At 37.4% G+C, this 26102-nt stretch overlaps 1 protein-coding gene across 1 annotated transcript; it reads left to right on the top strand.

Moving 5' to 3' along the window:
* The first annotated feature begins 11591 nt into the window (after positions 1-11591).
* On the top strand, positions 11592-12669 carry ovca2 (OVCA2 serine hydrolase domain containing). The gene is made up of 2 exons (XM_056736714.1): positions 11592-11934; positions 12031-12669. Exons 1-2 carry the CDS (start codon positions 11769-11771, stop codon positions 12543-12545), a joined length of 681 nt encoding a protein of 226 aa, XP_056592692.1. The 5' UTR covers positions 11592-11768; the 3' UTR covers positions 12546-12669.
* Positions 12670-26102: the final 13433 nt, after the last annotated feature.

The following is a 26102-nucleotide window of genomic DNA, read 5'->3' as shown; positions in this document are numbered from 1 at the left end:
GTATCACACACTGTATGCAAACAAGAATCAAAGATACAACTGGCAACCAAAACTGAAAGAACACAAGGAAAACAAGCACAGGGGAAACAGAAACAAAACAGAATTAAAAATTAAAAATTTGCGGAATAAAAGTGCAATATACGATCCATTGTGTATTTATTTTGAGTGTCTATTGACAGAAATGCAATATAATATACATAACTATAACTAAATGTCTTCGGAGGTGTACACAGAGACCTTACACAGTGAATCGTTGTGTTTTTATTACCTTAGAACGAGCTATTTCTATCTACAAAGTCCACGGGTCCCCTTACATGGAATTCGCCATGTCGCTTCTACAGTAGCACTAAACTTACAAACTCTCAAAACTGAGCGTTTTGTAAATACATTATCTTCTTTGGGCAAAGATGCATATATGTGATGACATCTAGTTCTGTGTTAACCACTATAGTGCTTTGAAAGGGAGGGGAATGGGGGGGGGGGAATAAGCTGTTGGTTCCAATTATTAGATGCCACTAAATTTCATACACTGGACCTTTAAAGCAGAAGTTAGAGAACATATATTCATGTCGGGCGGAAACCCTGTATCTCCAAAACGGTTACTTTATAGGAAAAAATTATTTTTCAATAATTAAACAATGTGCTTTCGAAGTTTATAAGCTCTTTTCATAGGTAAATATTTGCAAAACCAAAAGACGAAAATGATGGGTGACCAATGCTCCCATCACACTTGAATCCAGCGGTAAGATGTACTATCATTGTACACATTGTTACGCAATTGTGACCTTGGACAACAAAACCAGTTGTATGGGTCAATTGTTAGAATATGACAATATCTGGCTGAGATACAACCGTTTAAAAAATCCAAATATTGAGAAAATTGCCTTTGAAGTTGTTAATCAGGGGCACCCTGGTAGGCCATCCACTTACATTATAACTTTTTATATATTTAAGGTAGTAAATTTACAAAATATCTTATAATGTAACATGACCTTTACTTAATATCTTAATGATCTTTGGCATAAAAGAAAAATCGATCATTTTGACCCATACAATGTATTTTTGTCTTTTACTAAAAATGTTCCCGTGCTACTTAAGACTGGTATTGTGATCCAGGGTCACAATTGTGCACATGATGGGTGGGGGCGATAAGTTTTCACGAAAATATTAACATAACCTAAAAAAAATCATAGTAATAAAAAGCCTTCAGTTATGTTATTTTGATTTGGGGGTTTTATCAGAATCACAGACTGCTTTTGAATATATACTTCTACTTAAATAGGCTGTTTTATGTCTCTCTCTATCCCTCTTTCAAACCAACTCTCTCCCTTTTATGTCCACACAGTCATTATAATTTTCATAAATCATACTTACAGCAGTGCTCCCATCACACCTGAATGCACCAGTCAGATGTTACTATCAGTTTTAACATTCTAGTGATTACTTTTCTGTTCACTTCATCAAATGTTTCAAAAATCATCCTCTATTTTACACTACATTGATATTGATATTCAGCTTTTCTTTTGCAAAAAGCTATGCAGTAAGTGAAATGGGGTTTCGGATATACATATAGTCATGTTACGGTAGGCAACGCCCAGCTGATGTTATGCAGATGTTTAAGGCTGTTTTGCTACCCCAAAAGGGGGAGTGAGTTGAGGAGCTTCAGATTTTCGAAAATTAAATAAAAAAGGCGGCGAACCGTGAGCCAGGTCAGCTCATTTCAATTACAAGCGCTATTGGTAACCAAACAGTTGTGGCGATCTGCTTGTTCAACAACTCCCAATTTAATTTTTACAGCATGTACAAAGAGGTCAAAGAGCACTACCAGTGTGTCAGATGTGTAGGTGCAGTATATTAGAGAATAAGTTTTATAAAATATCCGAAGAAGGGTGTTGTCTCTCAGATTGCTGGAGAACAAAGTTAAAAGCTCTCCTGGGGCACAGGTGGTATCCTCAGCTGTCTGTAAATTGCGAATCGTACAGGTAATGAGATGTTTAGAGGATCTTTTGCCTTAAGTTCACATTCATTATAAACACCTTTAATTAAAAAAAATGTATGTGTTGCTATTGCTGTTTTTGTTTGTATTGTTTAGCAAGTTTCACATCTGCACTGTTAAACTTTTGGATTCACACTCCATGCTACACCACGTTCATGTAAACAGAAAGCCGAGCAGGACGATACAGTATGTCACATTATCTTCCTCTGTTGTTAAACTTAAAACATTCTGGATCAAATTTATAAGTTTAAGAACTGAGGGAGGATAGAGGAGATTTGACATTCCACAATGAGAGTTTATGTGGATGAGAGAACAGCTTTGCAAATGAAAACTACTTTCGCAACCAAATTAAGAACTTGTACATATATTGACTTTAGGGAATTACCAATGGTTCTGCTCCAGGTTCTTCACGTATGTGATCAAAGATATTTTGTTCCCCTTTCGTATCATTGAGTTGCGTTGCCAGACCATTTTACAAGGCTCAAACCATACCGTTTTAAAATATGTTATGGCTGACTTTATATCTAAATTGTACCGTTTATACAATATTAAAGAATCATCTCAAACAGCAATATGATGCAACTGTGGTTGTGTTCATGAATTAAAATCAGTTGAACATATAAAACAATTCATCCGCAATTGGAACAACTTGTTTACCTGCTCAGCTAAACTAACTACTGTAAATCTCACAATGCATATACTGTTCGACTAAGTTATTTAGCTAAAAAAGGAAATGGATCCAACTTTCTGTCCTCAACATAAATGTAGGATCAATAAAACAAGCAAATCGATTACAGGCCAGCGGGAATTATTAACCAACTCAGCTTTTATGGGTTGCGGTACTGATGACATAGAAGTGCAACGCATGCATCACATATACATTTATACTTCATATTCATGTAATGTAATGGAGAATACAGGAGTATAGGAGAAATAATGACTCAGGGATGTTATCAATATGTGAACTGACTTGTTTTAAAAGAGACTGTTTATCCTCACACGCCTCTGACTTTTAATCATCCAATGTCTCTCTCTCTCTCTGTCTCTCTCTCTCTCTCTCTTTCTCTCTGTTGTCCAGCAGGAGATGAATGCAGTCTCTGCAGTGGAAGAGTCCAAAATGCCAGGTTTATACTTCATGTGTCTCATGACAGAAAATACACATTGGAAAAGATAAAATAACTCATTGGCCCACTGATTATTCTCTCTTTCGCTGTGTATTTGCAGCTGTATCGTCAGAATCTCTCTCTCTCTCTTCCTCGCTGGTCTGCACCAAGGCATATACAATAATATATTAATGAAGAATCCTCTTACTTAAATAATTCAAATATTTGGATCAGTGTGGACCAGCTGTAATTCTTCTCTTGATTCAAACTTTTTCTTTACTTTTTGTGCCTGGCTAAGTGTGTGTGAATTAGTTCTGCCCTCTAGTCATCCACTTAATCGTCCATATTTCAGAAGTCCGGGTCTTAGAAGGATTCAGACACATGTTAGACATCTTTCCTTTTGTTTAGGAATTGAGCTTATTTGGGTTCTCAAAGGTACACTTTGGAAATGTAAAATGACGTCCATTTGCTTTTGATCTGTGCGATCGCTATATACTGTGTGCACAGACTCTGTTGGGACACAGAAGACACGCTGCATGTGTAGGCTGCACAGTCCAACATTTTTTAATAAAAAGTCACACAGAGCTGCTCTAAGTGTGTATGCTGTGTATAGATATGTCATGTAAAGACTCATGGAATCAGGCAGCGTAATGAGGTTGTTCCAGTCCGTTTTGATAAAGCGAGATATTAATATCACAGAACCCCAGCTGCCTTAATAGGTTACTGTATAACATCCCATAACCGCACTAACCTGAGTTTTCAAACAGAGCAGTGAGCTGTTATTATGGCCAGGTGTGAACGCAAATAAAGGCCAGAGGGGAGGAGAGACTGAGTCTAATGGGAAGTGACAGTCAGCCCGAGCTGTCTGTATACATGTATGCAGATGAAGCTGATGAGAGAGAGAAATGTGTGTAGGTGTGTGTGTGCGTGTGTTAATGGGACTTGCTCACATGACAGCAGTGGGAGAAAATCAGAAATGGAATGCGAGTTTAGTATCTCTTTGCAGAAAATTTTGCATCTGTTGCCCTCCTGAATATGACACCTGCTCACTTTCAACAGACCACACACCTTTTCTTGACATCTGACCTCACTTCCTCTATAAAACCATGTAACCTCTTAAGATCTTTTTAATATATATATATAATATCATCATGAAATCAACATGTACTCTACAGTCTGTTGCTGGTATTGTTTTGTGTGATTAATTAGAGCATGTTTTTTCCCCACAACATTAATACCACATAGACAACTGTTTTCTATATCGAGCATCCTAAACATCACAGCACTTTATATGTTCCTTATCTGCATGCCGCACTATCTGCACATGAGGAGACGTTACTCACGATTGATTCATAAATATGGGGAAAGCAAACCGCTTTTAATGCTAATGAACTGTTTTATGGAGAATAAAATGCAATCGTGCCTTACAATCTGTCCTGAATAGGAAATCTTAATAGGTGGCATAGTTTGGGTACACTGTTAAAAATAAAATAAATAAAAACTTTTCAGTCAAAAGTAATACAGTTTTGCTGTAAACCCTAAAACACAAAAATTACAATTCAAGTGAAACGTAACAGAAAATTATTTCGTAAAAATTAAGTACCTTTTTCCTTCACATCAGTAGCATTTTACTTTAAAAGTCTACCTCCGTAGCCACCTCACTAGGTTTTTGAACAGAGCAAAAATGTTTATTTTCGTAATCTTTCATCAAAATGTAATAACTTGCTCCATGCAACAGCCGATATTACCAGCCCTTCTTATTTTCCAGCCCCTTCCCTCCAACCACCTGTCACAGAGAGATGTTTTACATCCCGATGGAAAAAAATCAGTCCTCCCTACATTTTTCTCTTTGAATTCCTGTTTTACGAATGCCGTTTCAAGTTAACTTAAAAGCGACTTGCATATTTGTGTTCCAGGATTGGTCTTGGCTATGTATCAGGTTGGCAAGATCGGCGCGTGAACTAAATTCGAGACGGGGACCCGAGCCGAGATGAAAGACTAAATCTTTGCTGGTGAATCAATTTCTTGTTAGTCGACCTAATTGACCAAATTGATCTTGGATTGGGCCGAAGTAAATTTTGGTCCTGTGTTCGCAGATGTGTGAACATTCAATCAACTCAATTCTGCTTTATTATTGTCTCTCACATCACAATTTATCAAGTATATAACATTCTCGAAAAGCTGTCCCAGGCCAAAAGAAACTTTAGATAGAGTAACTTGTGAAATAGATCATATCTACTCTAACCTGTCTTTTCCCTCTATGGATTGCATTATTAAGAAAAGGATATTTCATTTTTTAACTCACGTTTACTTTAAGTTCCATTCTTCATTGAACACAGATACATTAGCTGTGACTGAATGCGCCTCCTATCTCCTATATAGTACACTATATCGGGTGTCCGCCATTTTGTAGTGTTGTCCGAATTCTGAGTAAACGTTCCCTACATTTTTTCACTACTTTTTACCGACAATGCATTCTGATTTTGAGCGTACATCCTTTTGCTGTGTCTCGTTTCGGAAGGCTACGTCCTCCTGACGTCTCATTTAAGCCTTTTACGTCATCGAGGCTGGCTCGTTTCATAAAAGCAGGTAGGACACTCTGTAGGCACCCTTCTAATGCAACCTACTTTCATGAGAATTCGGAGGGTGCATGAGGTGTATCCTAAGTTGTTAACCCACAATTCTTTGTGTCGGCCAACGTCTGTTAAATAAACGTGTGTTGAATAAACGGCAGTCAAATACGTGATGTTTAAATGTGAACAGTGTACAGTCGCTTTTTGAATCTTAGCAGGCATATGTAGTATATACGTTTACAAGTGTTTAGTGATTTTTAAACGTTTTAAAACAGTAAGGCAAAACATTTTACATTTGTTTAACTCTTGTGAAATCGTTTTGGGTAGAACGTAACCAACCTTTTACCTCTTAAAATCATGTAGAAATCATTTTAATTCATTTGACAGGTGCGCATGTGCAAAGTGTTGTCATAGCAATGTGATACTTCCGGTTTTCTTTTCTGCCAGTATGTCCTAGGAAGGAAGTCTCGTTTAAAGGGATAGTACAGGCAAAAAATCTAATTTGCCACTTATTTGCTCACCCTCAGGCCATCCGAGATGTAGGTGACATTTTTTCTTGAGTAGAACCATAAAGAGGTTTGTTTGGTAAATCCACAGCCCTTTCTGCTTCATATAATGGGAGTCTTTGGGGTCCATCAGTTCCTAAAGCACATAATTCCAAAAAGCGTCTCCTGGCGACATGTTGACGTTTCGTGAAGTGATTCGCTCGATATTTTCATAAATTTGAACATCATTTTTAATAATTTAAGCACATAATTCCAAAAAGCGTCTCCTGGCGACATGTTGACGTTTCGTGAAGTGACTAGCTTGATATTTTCATAAATTTGAACGTCATTTTTAATAATATTAGCCATACTGTACAGCCTCAACACTCCCTTTCTGCAGGTGGCACTAAACGTACCAGACGCTGGTATGCCATCCACCACCAAATACTACAAGAAGAAGATTGCGATTGTGTGCAGAGGCTGCACATTATGGCTAATATTATTAAAAATGACGTTCAGATTTATGAAAATATCAAACAATTCGCTTCACGAAACGTCAACATGTCGCCAGGTGCCGCTTTTTGGGAATTATGTGCTTTAGAAACTCTTAGACAGGTGGACCCCATAGACTCCCGTTATATAAAGCAGAGAGGGCTGCGGATTTTCCAAACAAACTTCTTTATGGTTCTACTCCAGAACAAATGTCACCTACATCCCAGGATGGCCTGAGGGTGAATAAATATACAGCAAATTTGAGTTTTGGCTGAAATATCCCTTTAAGTCTCACTTGAGAATCCTCCATATACAGCACCCTTTAGAGGATTATACCTCTGAAGGACACAAGGACGCAGCCTTACGAAACAAGACACAGCTTATGTAAACTCGCTCACTCATATTTCCCATGATACAACGCGAATCAACCGTCCGATAAGAATCACCCGAAGGAGTGTGACCGTTAACACCACGATTCACGAACGTAGGCCTACGTTTATACACTTGTCTTAGTCCTTGTTATTTTCTACTTTTTAGAATAAACAGATTAAATTATATATGTAATATAGGCCTATTGCAGTGTTTTATTTTTTAAATAATTGTTAAGTATTTCTTATGTAATAAATGTTATAATAATTTACAAACACTTTTTTGTACTCTTTGTTAAAATCGAAAACAATAAACGTGACAAATTATGTTAAAATTTATAACCATTTTAACCATTTTAGAAAACACATTCAGCGTCTGAATTTTACTATTACTATTGCTATATTTCATATATCATTTAATCTGTTTATTCTCACAAAGTAGAAAATAACAAGAACAAAGACAAGTGTATAAGCGTAGGCCTGCAATCATGAATCGTTGTAGGCTATTAAAGGTCACTGTCCTTCGGGTGATTCTCATCAGACCGATTCAAGTTGTATCATGGGAAATATCAATGTCCGCAACAGTCAGACGCAGGATATTTTACGTCTGTGTCCGAAATTGTTCACTTATTTTCATTCACTATTACCCCATATAGTGGACTATTTAACATTCGCTATTAAGAAAATAGTGAATGAGTGAACAAGTGAGCGAATTCAGACGCAGCTAATGTATTGCTATTATAAGCTGCGGTTAGCACTAATTAGCGTGTCCTCAGGGGAGACTTTTAGAATGGTTCTCATTATCAGTCTAACACATATTTACATCAAAGTTACCAAGTCTATAATTATGCATAGGCCTATGTTAAAGCATTGTTAATGTCTGTGAGCATTTGTGACACGCTGTCCATTATGTCAAGCATTTTAACCTCAAATGCATTCAGAAATGCAACAATACAGATGCAATATGACGTTTGTTGTTTATCAGCAAAATGCCAAATATTCTTCATGTTTTATTGTGTGAAATACACCTGAAATCAAACTGTAATAAAAATTCTAAACTGAGCTTACGCACCAAATCGAGAGGTCACTCAGCAGAGGCATGAATATTTGGTCAATGTAGCTGCGGGGAGGGGAAAAGGTGCATTCCCACCCACAACGATAGCAGCACGGTACAATACAAACAAGCAAAACACAGCAACAAACCCCTGCTCTTTGTGAACAGAGTATTACAGGTAGCATGTTGTGACACCTCTCTCAAGGTGTTAAATCTGCAGCTGGTGTATATGTGTGTGCACGTGAAAAAAAAGAGATTACAACCATATGGTTTACAAAGGAGATGTGACTTTAGATTATGATCAGCTTTGTGATTGAAATGTGCTCATGCAGTTACAAGAACATGCTGTGCAAATAGTTATGATGATATGGTACATCTGAATAATGCAATAATAGTTCCACATGATTCAACTCACACATTATAGTTTCCTGCATCCATACGTCTGCACTGTCTACTTTTACAGTTATAAATATACTTGGCCTGTTATCTGATACCCATACATTTCTCATAATGCACTGTAATTTCATTAATGTGTCATTAAGGAAACAGGCGGTCACATTTAAAATTTGATATAGGCTTTGTGAAGTCTCATGAGACCTTGCTATACTGTTGACGGATGCAATGGTTGTATCTTTCCTATGTGTCAGCTGTCCATGTTCCATATTTATTTTTGGGTTGATGACACTTTTTGACAAATTGGTTGTAATTGTACCTTAAATCTTACCGAAATCAACCTTGTGAGGCGAATATTTAAATTCATTTAGAGGTGAATATTCTTTTTAAAATATTTTTTTACACAAAGTTTTCATGAATATGTTTCATATAGGGGGGCACGGTGGCTTAGTGGTTAGCACGTTCGCCTCACACCTCCAGGGTTGGGGGTTCGATTCCCGCTTCCGACTCGTGTGTTTGTGGAGTTTGCATGTTCTCCCTGTGCCTCGGGGGTTTCCTCTGGGTACTCCGTTTCCTCCCCTGGTCCAAAGACATGCATGGTAGGTTGATTGGCATCTCTGGAAAAAATTGTCCGTAGGGTGTGAATGAGTGAGTGTGTGTGTGCCCTGCGATGGGTTGGCACTCCATCCAGGGTGTATCCTGCCTTGATGCCCGATGACTCCTGAGATAGGCGCAGGCTCCCCGTGACCCGAGGTAGTTCGGATAAGCGGTAGAAAATGGAATGTTTCATATAATGTTTATTGCTAAAATAATAAACTCGCACAAATCTGGACGTCAACACTTTAAGACATGTCTAAAACGTTGGTAAAATGCTTTTGAAAATGGTAAATATAATAAATATATAAATATAAACTAACTATATAACTACACATCTTAATTTCTTAAAACTTTTGCTAATTTGTTTTAGTCCCTAACTTTTTGTAACCTATTAATGGGACGTGACAGTTGTGATTTTATTTTCCCAATTTCTTGGCTGTTCTGGCATGGTTACTTTTCCCAATACTGATGCAATACTGTCATTCTTACCCAGTGGTCCATTTGTTAAATGACATAACGTATAAGCACTTGTTTGTGAGTGAAGGCAAGTGTGCTTTCACAACCCTGCACTCCTGTTTCTGCGGTAATCTATTATCTCATCTGTATTCTGCTCCGACATTCCTGCAGGGTAACTTCCAACCGCAAAGAGTGCGAATGGAGCACCTTCACCTGCCGCTAACAAGTCATTTTGGAGAATAAATCACTTAAACAGCACTGGAAGGAGGGCTGGCCTTAGGGCTTGTTTTATTTATTTGCTCTCATTTGTGACACATCTCTGTGGTTGATTATGGTGAATATTAAAGGGAGATTCAGTTCAGACAGAGGACAAAAAACTCAGAGGCAATGAAGGGGGACGAGCGATACGTTTTTGATGGAGGATGACCCTCAAAGCAACATATTTTAGTATTTATTGTGTGATGAAATGCTTTGCATTGGAAAAATATTTCTTGATGTGTTTTTAAGTCAATCCACGTTAGAAGTGAGGTAGGGTGTTTGTGGAATGGCTGTGTGTACTTTATATGCAGTCAAGACAATAAATGTGAGAGGGGCTGTATCCATAATTAAACTTCTTCTTTTATAGCTGCTAATTTAAGTTAACATGGCACATCACCACAAAACCCCCACATAATTATAGCTCAAAGCATATGCCAAGTGTTTATGCTTATTTGGTCTCTCGCTCTCTCTCTCTCTCTCTCCCTCCCATGATGTGATTAATTCATATTAAGTATGAGATGCTATACATATATTAGACACGTGCAATTAACAAACATCTGTATGTCTGTCTATCTATCTGTCACGGCAGCAAGAATAAAATTGGCCTTAGATCAGTATAGATAAACTCAGATTAACTTTCAGTTGTATATGAGTAAGGATTAGTAGGTTCCCCCAGGGACACAGCTACACATTTCAGATTAATTGTCGAGTGCACAGGAGGCACAATCATCTTGAAAACGCTGTTACATCAATGGTGAAATAATCATCTCACCAAATTAAGAACCTTTCCCTGTGGGAAAGCCTGAAATATTGAATGCATACAGATTTTGGTTCAATTTCTATTTTTCTATCAGCCTTTGCATTCTTTGAAAGCTTGGATGTATGTTTGTTTCTCTTGTTCTGCAAAAAAAAATATAGGCCTATTACGTTAAGTGATATACCGTAGCCTACATCTGGCTTTCTCTCTTAATACAATAACTGCTAAATGTTTATTATCACCCTTAGCTCGAGCAGTTTCACTTGTCTGCTTTGGTCACAATATCTGCTATTGGGGCCTACAGTTCTTTTTCAAAAGAACGTTTAAAAATGAACTCTTCTTGTTTTTTCAATACAAAGCCTTTCTTATACTCGAAACAGTGTTACTTATTGAGATTTTTGTTTCCAATTAATTCGAGTGTCAACTGTATTCTTTAATTTATATCATTAAACATTGTCCATAAGCAAAGCAAACATAGAAAATTGCTATTTGACTCATCGAAGTACCGTAAATACCGTACACATTTCTTAGGGAAGGATTGGCCTCTGGCGTTTCGTTTTGGAAGTGCACTGAGAATAATATAATAGAATAGAATAGAAAAGAATAGAATAAAATAGAATAGAATAGAATGAAATAGAATAGAATAGAATAAAATAGAATACTTTTATTGTCTAACAACAAATGTATGCAATGTAGGATGTTGTCTGTAACAGTACATTTCTGTGACCACACCTTTTACACCTATTTCTTTTGTTAACTATTACGTTACATTTATTTATCTTTGAAAGTAAAAGAAAGTTTTAAAGATACAAAATATTTATAAATCCGTTTTATAACGCAGTGTTAGTGCTCAGCCGTAAACAACAGATTGTAGATACCATATCGAGTCGTATATTTGTAAGGTGCACCAAACCTTGACAAAAACATAGTAAATCTATTTAATACGTCATTTATTTGTGGTTTGAGGATTTATAATTAAGATGTTTCCAACGCTCGCACAGGCGGAACTCTTTATTCGTTTTGTTTCCACACGAAAATAAATCAGTCACACAAGCAGGAAGCGTGTCATGTTTACTTTCTTTATGCGGTGTTTTAAATGGTATTTTAACCTTTGTAAACAAGTTAACATCCCTCGTACTTAAAAAGAGAACTTCCCTGTTTCTGTGTGCGTTAGCGGTGACGTCTTATCCATAAGTTAATATAACAACTAGGGTCTAATACACTCGACAGATCGTTATGTCTAAAGCTGTGCCTCCTCTCCGCATTCTTTGTATTCACGGTTATCGACAAAATGGAAGCTCTTTTAGAGAGAAGACAGGAGCTTTACGCAAACTATTAAAAAAACAAGTGGAGCTGGTGTACATTAGTGCACCACACAAAGTTCCAGCCATTCAAAATGAAAGTGAGTATTTGTCATAAACATTGGTTATGTCAGAAAAACCTAGTAAGTTGTCTAGAGATTCATTGAATTGAGTCTCGCTTTCTTCTGTCCTACTAGCCAATCAGGAGCCAGAGAAGGCTTGTGGCGGTGATGAGGACCAGAGGGGCTGGTGGTTCTCTAATATCCAGGCACGCAGTTTTAAAGCACAGGAGGAGTGTGAGGGCAGCCTGGGACTGGAGGACAGTGTGGATACTGTGAGGACTGCAGTGAAGGAACTTGGTCCTTTTGATGGCATCCTGGGATTTAGTCAGGGCGCTGCCCTGGTAGCCATACTGTGTGCCCTACAGGAGCAAAAACAAGAGCCTGATTTTAATTTCCGATTTGCCATCCTTGTTGCCGGATTCCGCAGCACTTGTTCCCAGCATCAGCGGTTCTATGAAGGGCCATTAATAGCAATTCCCTCACTGCATGTGTTTGGACAAGATGACCGAGTGATTCCAGAGAAGATGAGTCAAGATCTGCTGCCAGTGTTTGATGGAGTTCAAACCCTCATTCATCCGGGTGGACACTTTATTCCTGCAGCATCCCTACATAGGCAGTCTTATCAGGACTTCCTCAAAAAGATTCAATGAGAGAATCAAATGATAGCTATTTTTATGGAGGAATGTTAATGAAATGTAGTAAAAAGTGAATTATAATAGTAATCTAATGCTGTTCTCAGGGGAAAACACTGTGGAATAAAGACTTTCTCAAGTAGGCTACGCAGTATTATTTTATTTGTGTTTGTGTTTACTATAATATTGATTAAGCATATAAGGGCTTATCAACAGTTAAAGTTATACTCCACAGTTAGTCCATTTTAAATACATTACTGTAAACATGTTTTTTGTTTGTTTAAAAACTCTGGAAAAGTGTAACATTTTAATTTTGTGGTTATTCACAACATCGCTTAATGCCTTGATAAATTATACTGAACTTGTACCAAATGTGCCTAAATCTGTTTGTGACATAGGCAGTACCGCCAGTTCCCAGCGGGGGCAGTACTGAGAATGTTTTTGTACTGGCAGCTGTTTATCATTTTGATTTCTGTCAGTGTGTTGTAGGAACTCTGTGTTCTCTCATAGCTTAAAGGGACTTTGCGGTCCAAGACTGCATACGTGATGATTTCCAGATGTTGTGGAAAGCACGCCTCTCTCCTCGTACACTCTTTCCATGTTGCCAGGGCATCCTAACACCTCATCTTACCGATTAATGACCCGATCTCTCGTTGTTTCTCTAAATCTCTTTCGCTCCCTCTTGGCTCCATTCTCCTCGTATTCTTGTAAATGATAATGAAAAAATTCAGTGCAAATCAATCTTGACAGTATTTACTTTCTTAATACAAATACCTGGGGTTTTGCTTGATTATTTAGTGCAAATTATTCCAGTAATGCAATTACTTCAGAATTCAATAACTTGCTCCACCTTGACAACTTACCTTTTCTTTTAATGCAACATATGCCAAATACATAATTAAGGCCTTTCCTCCGTGAACTTTAGATATGACTTTATTCTGTAAAGGCAAGTATGCTTTTCATGATCCAATTGATTTCGATTACATTTAGCCCCACATGCATTTCACATGAAATATGTGTCTTGGAAAGTTACATTAGGGAAGTTAAATGAGTTACAATTGTAATTGACTGCAAAATATCAATTCGTGTTTTTATTGGTTGCTTTGTTTTGCTTGTCTGCTTGTGTTTTGTTGGCGTACATGTACACAGGCTGTCAAACATTTGTCTGGATAATGTGGTTGACAACTATTTTGTTTTGCCATGAGAATTTAAATGTTTTATTGAATATAAAATATTGGATTCCTATTATTAAATTGCATCCTTCAATGTTTATTTACTGTATAACAACTTATATCATTATTTTGCAACACATGTCAGGTTAATAATCTGGTTACCATCAGAGCTTGTAAAACCTTGTGTTGAACCTCCAACATTCCCTAAATTCAATAAAATTATATATTTGATACATTTGCAGAAATCCAATGATTTTATTTATTTTTCTTGCATAGATTCTACATAGAAAAACAGCCTCCCTGCTCCTCAGAGAACGATGTTCTTGACCACAGCTGATGTTCTTCTGTTTGGCCATGCTTCATTTTATCCCTTGAATTTTTTTGCTGCATTTAATTATAACTATACATATATAAGCAGGGGCATAGGAACGACGTTTGGTGTGGCACGTTATAAAAAATATCATAATAGCCTGTGAATATGTATTGGGTGCAAATGTAACAGCTGTTTATGGAAAGATAAACAGTAACCGACCATAGTAGAAAATATGCATTCATTCTTCAAGCGCCTACAATGAATTTTCCATTACACAGTGTTCAGAAAGCTAAAAATGTCATCATTATTTTCTCCGAAAATGTAACAATTTCTTAAAGTGTTTCACCATATATAATTATTTCGCTACAAATCACTGTTAAGACAATATTTTTTTCATTTGTTTTTCCTTCTTGATATAAGTCCCTCCCATATCTATTTCTCTTTTTGTTTTTCCATTCTTTCCTTCCCCATGCCACGTGTCTCTTTCCCCAGTCAAACACATGGTTTTGATAAATTGAAGACAAGAGAAGAGGAGAAACACAGAAACTCCCTCTTGCCAGTAAGTTTTACAACAGCCCTGTGACTCCAGCCTTTGGAATGCATGGACTTACACAACAGCAGTGGCCAAGGGTAAGTGAGATAGTTGTGTACGTATGGTGCACGTCTGGGGAAAAGAAGTAGGTTAAGAGGGTAGATTGTGTACATCAGGTTGTATTTGACTCTTGTGGGCCATAGTAGACGGCAAGATGATGCCAGCAACCTGTGTTAAACATAACAAGATCTTATTTTATCTGTTCTGAGGAATGAGGAAAGTGTGGTTTTGAGACTAGGGAGGAGTTACAGAGTGTTTTTATACAAGTATTTGAACGCACTTTCATCCCGCTCTGTTACTTCAAGTGACATCTCATCCAGGGAATGTACTGAAGGGATGGCACTGCCGTAGGACTGCGACATTTCTTCTATTGCTGCCCTGTGGATGTTTGTTGAGGAAAGATGCAGAAACATGTGTTGGCTGTGGTCTTTTGTGAAAGGTGCCTGGTAATGTGACGTTTAAGTATGTGTTTGTATTTCAGGATCTCATGAATTCTATTACATCAGATGTTCTCTATTTATTATAAATGTTTTATGTTTAAATGTTCAAGCTTACTTTAGGACTAGAACGAATCACTGCTGAAGCTTTTTAAATTCTTGCTGTGATCTTTAACCTTTCGTATTGCTATAAAATATGTAATTGCTTGTAAACCGTATTTGGTCTTGAGTCTACTTTAAACAAAAGAGGATGATTATAGTGTGTTAAATTAAAATGGTTTTAGATTGTCATTTTATTTAGATTCATTAAGAGGACGGGAGAGTAAGAGAGCAAGGAATTATGGAAGAAACCATTAAAAACCAGAAACCAGGAAATTAAAAGTATTTGAAACATTGACTCAGTGTAGATTGAATCAAAATACCTTTGATGTATATATACAGTATATATAAAACAGTGACAAATTAAATTAACGTTATTAACTATAATGTTTCCCAGAGTATATCAAGTATATCAAACTTAATTACATGTGTTTTACAGTAAAGAGGTCTTTGTGAAAGCATCTCTTAACTAACCATTGAAAGAGATTGAGACTAGCACTGAACTAGATTTTGTCTTAAAGGTCGATTATAATGTCACTCTGTTGTCTCTGCGATGAAGCACATGGACCATATTTACAAACAAGGAATAAGCGGGTAATAAATGATCCCCAAAGATCGATGTCCACCTGCAAGAGTCGTGTGTATATTTGACATGTCTTATCGCGTTTTACTTAATTCCATTTCTGCTAACAAGCAATCTGCACATAGTTGAAAAATAAATATTGTTTAACACTTTAATATACTTAATTTTTTCATTAAGAAAATTGTGGAACAGTGTCCACAACTTGTTTTAGATTTATTATTTAAGTTCTTTTATTTTTTTTATATTTAATGACGATGTTAAGGAAATATTTATTTGGCAAGAATGTGATACAAAAGAGTATAAAGTGTTAAATAGTGTTTTGTAAAAATAAGTCAACCCCATTAGGAATATTGTGGTTTTGTCATGGGTTTTGTGACAGAGAATGTTGGCTTTCTTGCCTCCATGGGTTAAACCAGTGTCCTATAACCGGGGTACAAACATTTTTCAGGAATTTGGGAGTTCATCCAGCAAAGTGTGGTTTCAGTAATTTATTTCCAGTTTGATCCAAACACACATTTTTGCCGCTTCGTGGTTTTCCTGTTTATGTACTGTGTACCATGACAAGAGCCAAAATTTCGAAAGGTCACAAATTTCTTTTATTTTCAGTAAGTGATATCTATATTATCAGTATGTTTTGGTAGAAAAAATATTTATGATTTAGCTGTTCCATCTGGTGCGGTGCCTTTGAACAGGGGCAGAATAAGGTTCAATTGGAGATGAAGCGGATAAATAGTGACAAATATTTATTCTAGCTATGTAAAATGCGTCTTGGTGTTTGTTTCAATTGAAACTTTAAACAGAGCCTGAATGTGTTCTATTAATTCTTCTTAATAAAGAGGCTGTGAATCAGTTTATGTCTCTGTATGCAGCTCTTGGCCCTAAACAGTAAGAGTTTATGTGCTGAAGTTCAAATACTAGCACATGGTCTCTTACTTGTAGGGAACAGAGACTCCACCATCAGATATTTTTTTATCTTTCCTGGAAGACTAACACATCTTTGTCCAAAAAAAAAATTAATATAACACTGGCAAATTTTGAAATAATGAAACCAAATATCTTTTCTTTAGAAGCAAATTTTATTTAATGTAATTTAGTTTTATTGCATAGATTTCAGAGACAAATGCCAAAGTAAATACTGACCTTTTTCATTATTTTATCATTCCACAAAACATATCCAGTAGATTCAGTGCATTCTGCAATTATAGTTTCTGACCTCCAGAGGGCAATATCTGACACCAAAACCTAGAGACTTTGAAAGTTTTTTCTGACATTTTGGCTTTTTTCTGTTGCATGGTGCTAAACATCGAAGCAATGCAATATGAAATTATACAAGACAACCCTGCTAATGTGATATTTGTTCATTGTTCACAATTGAATACATCGAGACACCTGCCCCAGCATCACAGATGGCACTGCAACCAGTTAAAATGGGTCTTCATCAATTGCATAATATATTCTGTCACTCAAAAATCACAGTTTCATTAAAATTGCTTCTGCCTGTTCCACAGGACAATCTCTGGAAACGGAGCAATCATTGGTTCCCCACATTCGATTGCATCACTTCACTATGAAGACACCTACTGTATCATTAATATACAGTATAGGAATTACATTTATTACAGTAGAGCGTAAATTAGGTTTTGTAGATCTGACATATTGAATAGTTTCAATTTGTTTCATTTATCATTCATAAGAATGAGGTTTGCAGTCCCCATTTTCAGTTTATCACAATATCAGCCAATTCAAGCAATCAAATGTACAGTAAATGTAATCCTTGCTTTGATGATTCAGTTGGGGAAACACATTTCCTTTTGCCTTGAGCTTTTCCACCAACTTTATAATGGAAGACTTTGACCTACTTTTGGAAATCAAATCAGCTGCAACTGCTCGTTGGTAAATCCTCAACAAATTGCAACGAGCTGCTCATATAACACATAAAACATAATTTAGCCTGCTTGTCACAATTATATTTGATGTTTCCTGTTGTCACTATATAACACCTGCCCCTTGGCGACCATGGCTGTAGACTGTTACCACGTGCCGTTGCTACAGTAACAATCTAAAGCCACGGTCACCATGGAGACAGCAGAGGTAGGCATGAGGGGTTGTTGGCATGGTAACTGGAAATAGTGCAGTCCTATTGGCTTGTAAGATGAAACGCCAAGCCTCCATAGCACAGGGCTCCCCCAATACAGGCTCAGTTACACACAAATGTTTGCTGTCAAAGAGAGTATTTTTGATGATTTTGTGTGTGTGTGTGTGCTTTTGCATGTGTGTGTGTGTGTGTGTGTGTGTGTGTGTGTGTAAACATGAGCGTCAACATGGTGTTTCCTTTTAACTGCTGTACTTTTGCACAACCGTTCTTGTAATTTGCGATGTTGAGATACTGTATCATTGTCTTTAGGTCAGTGGCTGGATCCAGACTTCAGTAGCCATGACTGTAGACTGTTACTGTACTGTTGGACTCCATAATCAGTAAGCAGTCTAGAGCCAAGGTCATGAAGTACTGGCATAGTCTGTTAAGACTCTCATTATGGGAACGCTGGATAAAAACAGCAGGAATTCAGCAGGAGAAATACAACGGCTACTGCAAATAAAAAGAAGCAATTTTACATGTTACAAAAACACAAAATAAATCTACAAGAGTCGTGTTAAACATGAGCATAGAGAGAAAGGTGATGGAAAAAATAAAAAACTCATCACAAATTTGTTTGTTTGGTGTATTTTACATATTGATTTTTGTTTAAATTATAATGTATATGTATTAGAAGAGCCACAGAAGACCAAGCAGAGTGTTCTCGGAACATTGCTTCCCATGGGCACAGCTGCTGGGTCAGTGACGTAGGTGTCGGCATGAACGTCTTTAAAAAGTAGCGCCATTTTTTCCAAGTTTAGCTTTAGTATTACATTAATTTTCCACTCGACATATCGCCTTCTTCTCTTTGTAGTGTATTAAATTCACTCATGTGGGCTGAGTATTCCCAGCTTCATTTTACAAATCTCAAAGCGGATGTAGCAAAACGGGACTCTGACCGCTGTCCACGGTGCTGAAACACGCAGTCCCTTTGTTTCTGTTCTTTATTCGAACAGACAACCAGTTTAATAGAAAACCCCATCGTTGCGTGGGTAATATATAATAGCACAATATTGCGGTTAAATGTCTAACTGATTTGTAAGTTGATTTGATTAGCGTACATATATTTTAACCACAGACAGCTGCTTTGTATCAAACAAAAGATTTCGGAAGCACCTTGGACAGCTCTCCACTTCAGGTGGTGACAACTAGAATCTGTGAGTTTCTGATATACCGTGTAAATATTTGTTTCAGCGGATTCACTTTTATGGTCATCCATGCCCGACCGCGTCAATGAATAAAGCTTTTACGTATGAAAACGGATGCCCACTCCGTTTCTAAACACCCCCGTATGAAATTAAGGGGCTGTACTGCAGTCATTCGTGTGTGTGTGTCTTTAAAGGGTTACAGTAGGTGACTACGAATCATCTGCAAAGTGCGCAATTGTGACGCAGACCTGACTTAAACGACTGAAAACACGTCACAGTCTGTGTAAAAAAAGGCTGAACGGAAACGTTAGGTAGGAAGGAAAACTCTACATTCAATTGAAGAGGGAGGTAACGACTCTGAATATAACAGCAATAATAAAATGATGGTTTATGTACGAGGGATTGGACCGGAAGGGGTGGAAGGGGGATGTTTACAAGGTGTACCCAACGAGAGACGACGAAAGTCTTTACGGAGAGTGGGGTCATCGTACATTAGATTATTCAAAAACAAATGTTGGCGTCATTGAATGTTTGGATTAGTACACAAAAATCTGTTCATGAATACATTCGAATAAAAATATTTTCCACATGGCGGACATTCACTTAAAGTATGCTATCAAATAATAATGTTGCCACTAAATTGCGAATAATAGTCTAAAACAAACCGAAGTGTCATTATAAATTATTCTTTCCCTTTACTCTAAACTTTATTTCACATGATTGGTAAAAAACACAATTTCAGCTTTTTATCAATTGCTTTGTTCATTGGGTAGATGACTTTAATTAAAGGAGCTTCATGCTGCCCACGTGCGAAAAAAGTGAGTCACACTGCAGTAAGTTTAAAGTCATCTGCGATATGCCGTACAGCTTTTAAAAAACACGCAAACAAATTGTCATCTGAAGAAAAAACTTCTAAGACTTTTCAGCATTGATCATTTGTGATTATACATTTGTGTCATTCCTAAACGAATAAACACCTTCACTGTTTAAACAAATAAGTATTCCACTTACCTCGAATTATGAGACTCCTTATTGTGACAAAACTGGAATAGGATTTCTGACGGCGTCCGGTAGGATTGTTGGTGCTCCTGGAGGATATCTCGGTTGCCACCGGTTTACACCTAACTACGTAAGAAGTTTAACCGGCCGGTTCTTTCTCTTCTGAACGTCTCCAAATGGGCCACTGTCTACCCTCGTCACGTCTTGTCTTCTTTTCCTGGTAGAAACAAGCAGCTCTTAACCGTTTTTCCATCTACCGTACGCTTTTTATAGCGATGTGATAGTACTAGTAAGATGGAGAGGGAGGGGGACTCATTCACTAAAAAGCATCACCTACTCAACTACGTGCGCGCACTACGTCATTGACGGAATTTTGTCAACGGGGCTGCTATTTATAAAGACCAAGTGGAGAGTTTGGATTTTCACAATGCTCATAGAGCACGGTTGAACGAGGACAGAATGATTATTTATATGTTCCTTTTTCTGAAACTGCTATTTCAACTCCGAGGGCAGCTAAATACGTTTAGGGCACACAAATGATGACCAAATGCCCGTTGAACAAAACAAAAACCAGGGGTTGATGGTCAAGGTAGCCTTTAGAGAGATGTGACAAATATTTTGGATAGGTACATTTATGTATGAAAATGTACAAATATGTTATATGATATAAGATATATCTGGCTCGGTTAAGAAATATAAATCTAGTATTCCACTTAAATTATTTTAATTTTACAAACCAAGATCTCTCTGATTATTATTTCAACACTTGGACACTTGTTTATAGCATATCACGATGAATTTGTATGTTTCCTGAGTCGTGTTTCCCTGCGCACCGTTCACTCCAGTCTTTCAGTGCGGGTTGGTTTTCCAGCAATTTGCTGTCTAAATTATTGTTATCAATGCAGGAGAGGTTTCATTTTGGGACTCAGATGTCGCAATGAGTAGATCTCGAACATAGCGCCCAGTTGTGTCGATAATCTCAGTGTATGTCGTCGTTGAATCATCCCCAAATTGATGCGTTTTCGCGTTAGTTATTCAAACAGACGTCAACTGGAAGCAGTCACAACGGCATAGCTACGCGCTTAAATCGATTCAAGTGTAACTCGCTACGAAGTCTTCAAGTGCGTCGAGATCACGGAAATGCGTCCAACCGGTAGTCTACGTGCTAATGACCAATTCTGGATGGTGATTTGGGGAACCCGAAGACGTAACGCAGTGTCAGACGGGTATCTCGTCTCCTCTCCTGAACGTGGGATGATCAAGAAGCGGAATACACCGCGTACGTGCCCCCGCAACGGGTACGTCCCCGAGGAAGTTTGCACATTTTCTAACTTTTGCTGCTCTCTTTACTTTCAACCTCATGTAGGAGTGACCATATAACTTGAAGAGAAATAATTTGTAATTTGACTTACCCCATATTTCATATCCATGTTGGTCGTATTTTAAAATGAACTATGCGAACTACATTTCTTTTTCATTGTTCGTGGTGCAATGCAAAGTCACATTTCAATGATGACATGTTTTTGAATTTCAATTTCATCTTACTTCCTTAAATAGTGCAAAGAAAAATATCTTAAAGTACTAAAGCTATAGTACATAGGCCATTAAAAAGAGGATACCATTTATTGAACACATGTTATAAGTATGTCACAATGGGTGTGAATCATTCGATTAAAAATTACCTACAATATACATAGGCCTAATCATACAATCACAGCTACTCAAGCTTTACAAGTCATTATCATTATAATAAGTGCTGTACATTGTTTGTGCTTATTAGAAATAGTCACATGCCCGAAATTATACTCTATAATTGTAGCAGTCTGATCCAAAGTGTTTTTGTTCTCTCTAAAGCGTTACTATCACAGCAATACATGTGTTTTCTTTAGAACCCTGGGCTCTCTTTTCGAGTCCCGAATCTTTGTTTTCAAAATTCTTTGTATTGTATCTTCTTTAAAACAGCATATACATGGTATAGAATATATTGTGTTTGTTGTTGACTGTTGTATTTGTACAGTTAAACAAATGTAAATTGTGTGACTTTTAACTTGACCCTCATTGAACTTCAACAGGGCCTTTCAGTTTAATGCATGTTGTGCTTTTCTTTGATTTCAGAAAGAAACCCACATCACAGATGGCAGGAAGCTTAATGGCGAATTATTTTTTATTTCAGAGCCAATGAGAGAAAATAACCGAAGGAGATATTGAGTGGGTCGAGTCTTTGGGAGGTTACTTCCGTTTCTATTTTCAGAGACCCGTGTATCGCCTCATAAGGGGTTCCTATTTTGTCATCTTGCATCCTCTCTGCATCTTTTGCCTATTTGAGTCATTTGTTTTTTCCAGCTTTAAGACTTTTTGTTTTGGACTGTATGCTGTACTGCAATACCAAGTTATTCATGAGAATTTCCTTCCTTAAATCTTAACATTTAAAACATAGAGTTTCCATAGATGCTTAAATGATTGTCAAATGTGTGGGCATAATTTGCGGTGTCCTGTCTCTTAAGCTTTCATGAAACAAATAACTAGAGACACTGAATTTTGTCATCAACCCTACCTCTCTCTTTCTCCCTCTTACCCCCCTCTCTCTTACGTTGTCACTTCCGCCCACCCTTATCATCCTGCTCTCTTCCTCCCTCTCCCAATGTAATCGCCCCCACAGAAACTGTCACCTCCCTCTCTCTCTCTTTCTCTCGCCCTCATTCTTACGTGTTTCTCCTCTTTGTCACTGTATTGTTTTTTCTTCCCACTTGTGCAGATGCTCTTCAATTTGCTACCAACGCTGATAACGATATCCAAATTTTTGAAAACCGATTCCAAAAAGCGAGACTCGCTGTCGGGAGTCAATGACAGGAGCTCAATATGCCCTGTTTGCCGTCTGCCGAAATCTGGCTTTTCATTTTTTGTGTCTTGCTTTGTATTCACTGCACAGAATGCATTCAGATCAATATGAAATACTCAAAACCCTCCCTTTTTTTCTGCTTCCCTTCTGTTCGCCTCCACCCACCCACCACGTCTCTCTCTCTCTCTGACTCATGCAGAAATCCCTGCATGCCTGAGCCTAGTTTGTGTTTTCTCTCTCTGATTGCAAGGCTGACTTGCATATAATGAGGTTTGCTGGAGAGAAAGAGAGAGAAAAAAGGACGGGCGAGAGGCAAGTGGGTCGTGATTGGTAAAACCCCCTCCACCCCTGTGAGGTCGCTTACACACCACCTTTAGCCCCCTATTGCACACACACATTCATAATACACCTGCCACACCCACTCGTATAACCCAAGACATGCATTGACTAATAGCTTTAAGCAGAAAGTTCATTCATTATCTATCAAAAGCAGAAACAGTGTGACCAATTACTGCCAGATGCACAAGTGACTGTACTGTCGCTATACAGCAAATGCGTAAGTGTGGGTGGAAATCTTGGGTGTGTGGTCCACCAACACAGCAGTTATGTAGTTACAGAATGTACACAATCCACTTAAAAAAGTTAAAATTGGCACAACTTTTTACATCTGGTTTCAATCTTTGTAGATGTTATTGATTGTCTGGTTGTTTCATTTATATTTAATAATATATTCATTTTCATAAAACCATTTAATATTTTTTAAATACACAGTATATATATTATACTCAGTTTGCACAATACAAAATATTCACATTTGACACATAACACAGTATAAACAACAAACATATTATAATAATTTGTAAGGATCAGTACCAGTCACAAATATAATTTAAATTTGCTGAAATTAAATAAAAGTAAATGCATTACATTGCAACAATCTATGAGTTTATGAAATGTACGATCATTTAGTAATAGATCCAAATAATAGACCAATTGCAGATTATCACTTTTTGCTATTTTTCTAAGTTATCTCACAGCACAGTAGTTACACATGACATTAAATTGCATTTTCTTGAATGAAATGATGATGGCATGAACTTATTAATTATTGCTTTTTTCAGAACTGAACTGAACTCACTTAAGTTATGCAGATGTTAGTTAAACACTTCATGGGAAGATGTGCTTCATGGAAAGTCCAGTATTTCTCTCTCTATCTTTTCCTCTCTTCTCCTAGAACGTTTAAAAGCTTTCAGGAGTTTGAGGTTATTGGGATACACACAGTATGTAACCGGCCTATATACCTTCGCAACACCTATGGTTTCTAACACTGTGCCTCATATTCCTGGCTCTTCCCACTGCAATATCTCTGCAATGCTCATTGTTCTTTCTGCACTTTCCACCTCTTCTTTTAATTCTCTCATATTAATCAGTCTCTTTTTTCCCATGTGTCACCTGGATCCCTTCATCCCTCTGTTCGCCATCATCCACCTCTTCTCTCATTACTTTTAAAAGTTGGCTTTGGCGATCACCCACCTCCCCTCGCATCCCAAGGGGGAGTGGGGGAGAGAAAACGAGGGATGGATAAATGAGGGGGCAGGAAAACCCCCTGGTGTTCAGAATTCACCTGCAGAAAACTCCCTGCCTTTCCCACCTCCGCTTTGCTCATCTGTATTCCGAGCCTTTCTTTGCTCTCCCTCTCTCATCCCGCCTCTATATCCCCCACCCCCTCCTCTGTGTTATTTTACCTGCAACACAGTGCAGCACTCGAGCATCGATGGCAAACTATCACTTGACTATAGTATATCAGAATAGTGCACACTTGTTATGTGAGAGCAGACAAATTAACCACGCTTCAGAGAATTGTACTGTGGTGGTAATACTATAGTGTATGGTGCTATGGTAAAAATCTTGTATTTATTGATGTACTATAATATTTTAATTTCCATTGTTTTTTGAATAACCATTCCTTCATTGTTTTGAAATACTGATGAAATATCATCATAACGGAATATAGCATTTATTTACTACTCTTTTATATATCAAAGTAGTGTGGCATTGCCAGCTTATTCCTTCACTTTACATCACTGTCTATTTTGGAAAATGACAAAAAGATGTATACCCTTTTCTCTATGGGATACCTGTGTGCAACATGTATGCAACACCCTATATGTCAAATGAACAGGCTTGGTACATGTAGCACGTGATGCATGTACAGTTGAAAGGAAGATCTTCCATAAATAACAAATAAAAAAATGGTGAATTGGGGTCCTGTCTCTTTAAATGCCTTCCTGATGCCATGTTGCTAGGGAAATGAAGCTGTTTACTCCAACATCAGTGTGAGCTGGCGGAGTCTCCAGTGTCCTTCCACGTTTTCTCTCTTTCTTTCTTTCTTTCTTTCTTTCTTTCTCTCTCTCTCTCTACTCTTCAACGTACCTCTTCTTCTGCTTTGTGGTGATAGCCCTTTGCCTCAGTGAAGGCCAGTTTAATTTAAGGGAATATGCTATGTATTAGTATTATTTATATGCAACCACCGAACTGTTATGTCCTTCTCAGAAAGAAGGAATATGAGTGAAATTATGACAAAACACTACCACAAACCATTTAAATAAAGATGCCACCAATAAGCAATAGGATTCACATTGCTTTTTGTGTATGTGACAATAGTGTGTTTAGACAAGAATATTTAATACAGCAGGATCTGATATGTTTTTACTATTTCAGCTTTTAAATAAAACGTATCAGCAAAGTCAATTGGGAATTTAAAGATAAAACTATGCAGAGAAATTTCATACGAATGTCCTTGAGGATGCTCTGTAAAATGCAACAACACTGACTCTTCTGGCTATGTGGTGGAACTACACGTAACAGAATTAGGCGGTATGTTAAAACAAACGAAGCGCCTAGATTTATACAATAGTGCTTTTTGTATTATTATTTTTAATCGTTTTATTGCTTTTTCTGTTTTTGTTCCTTAATTTTCATGAATGTTCCCTACTTCTCCCATTCACACACACATAGCCACAACGCACATGACTCACAAGAATGACTCATACTATCCACCTCTCTGTTCCCACTGAACCCTGCCATCCCGAGAAAGAGAGAGAGAGAGAGAGAGAGAGAGAGAGAGAGATGGCTTAGACAGGGAGAGATTTAATTATTAGCAATAATTTGCCATTACGATTTGATAGTTGAATTAATTGCTGGTTGTGATGTTGTATGCACACTAGAATGTTGTAATTGATCTGTGATTTGAGCTGTT

The sequence above is a fragment of the Triplophysa dalaica genome, chromosome 22, assembly GCF_015846415.1.
Source record: "Triplophysa dalaica isolate WHDGS20190420 chromosome 22, ASM1584641v1, whole genome shotgun sequence".
NCBI lineage: Eukaryota > Metazoa > Chordata > Actinopteri > Cypriniformes > Nemacheilidae > Triplophysa > Triplophysa dalaica.
Note: the sequence above shows the minus strand (reverse complement) of the source record. Positions and strands in the feature narration are given on the sequence as shown.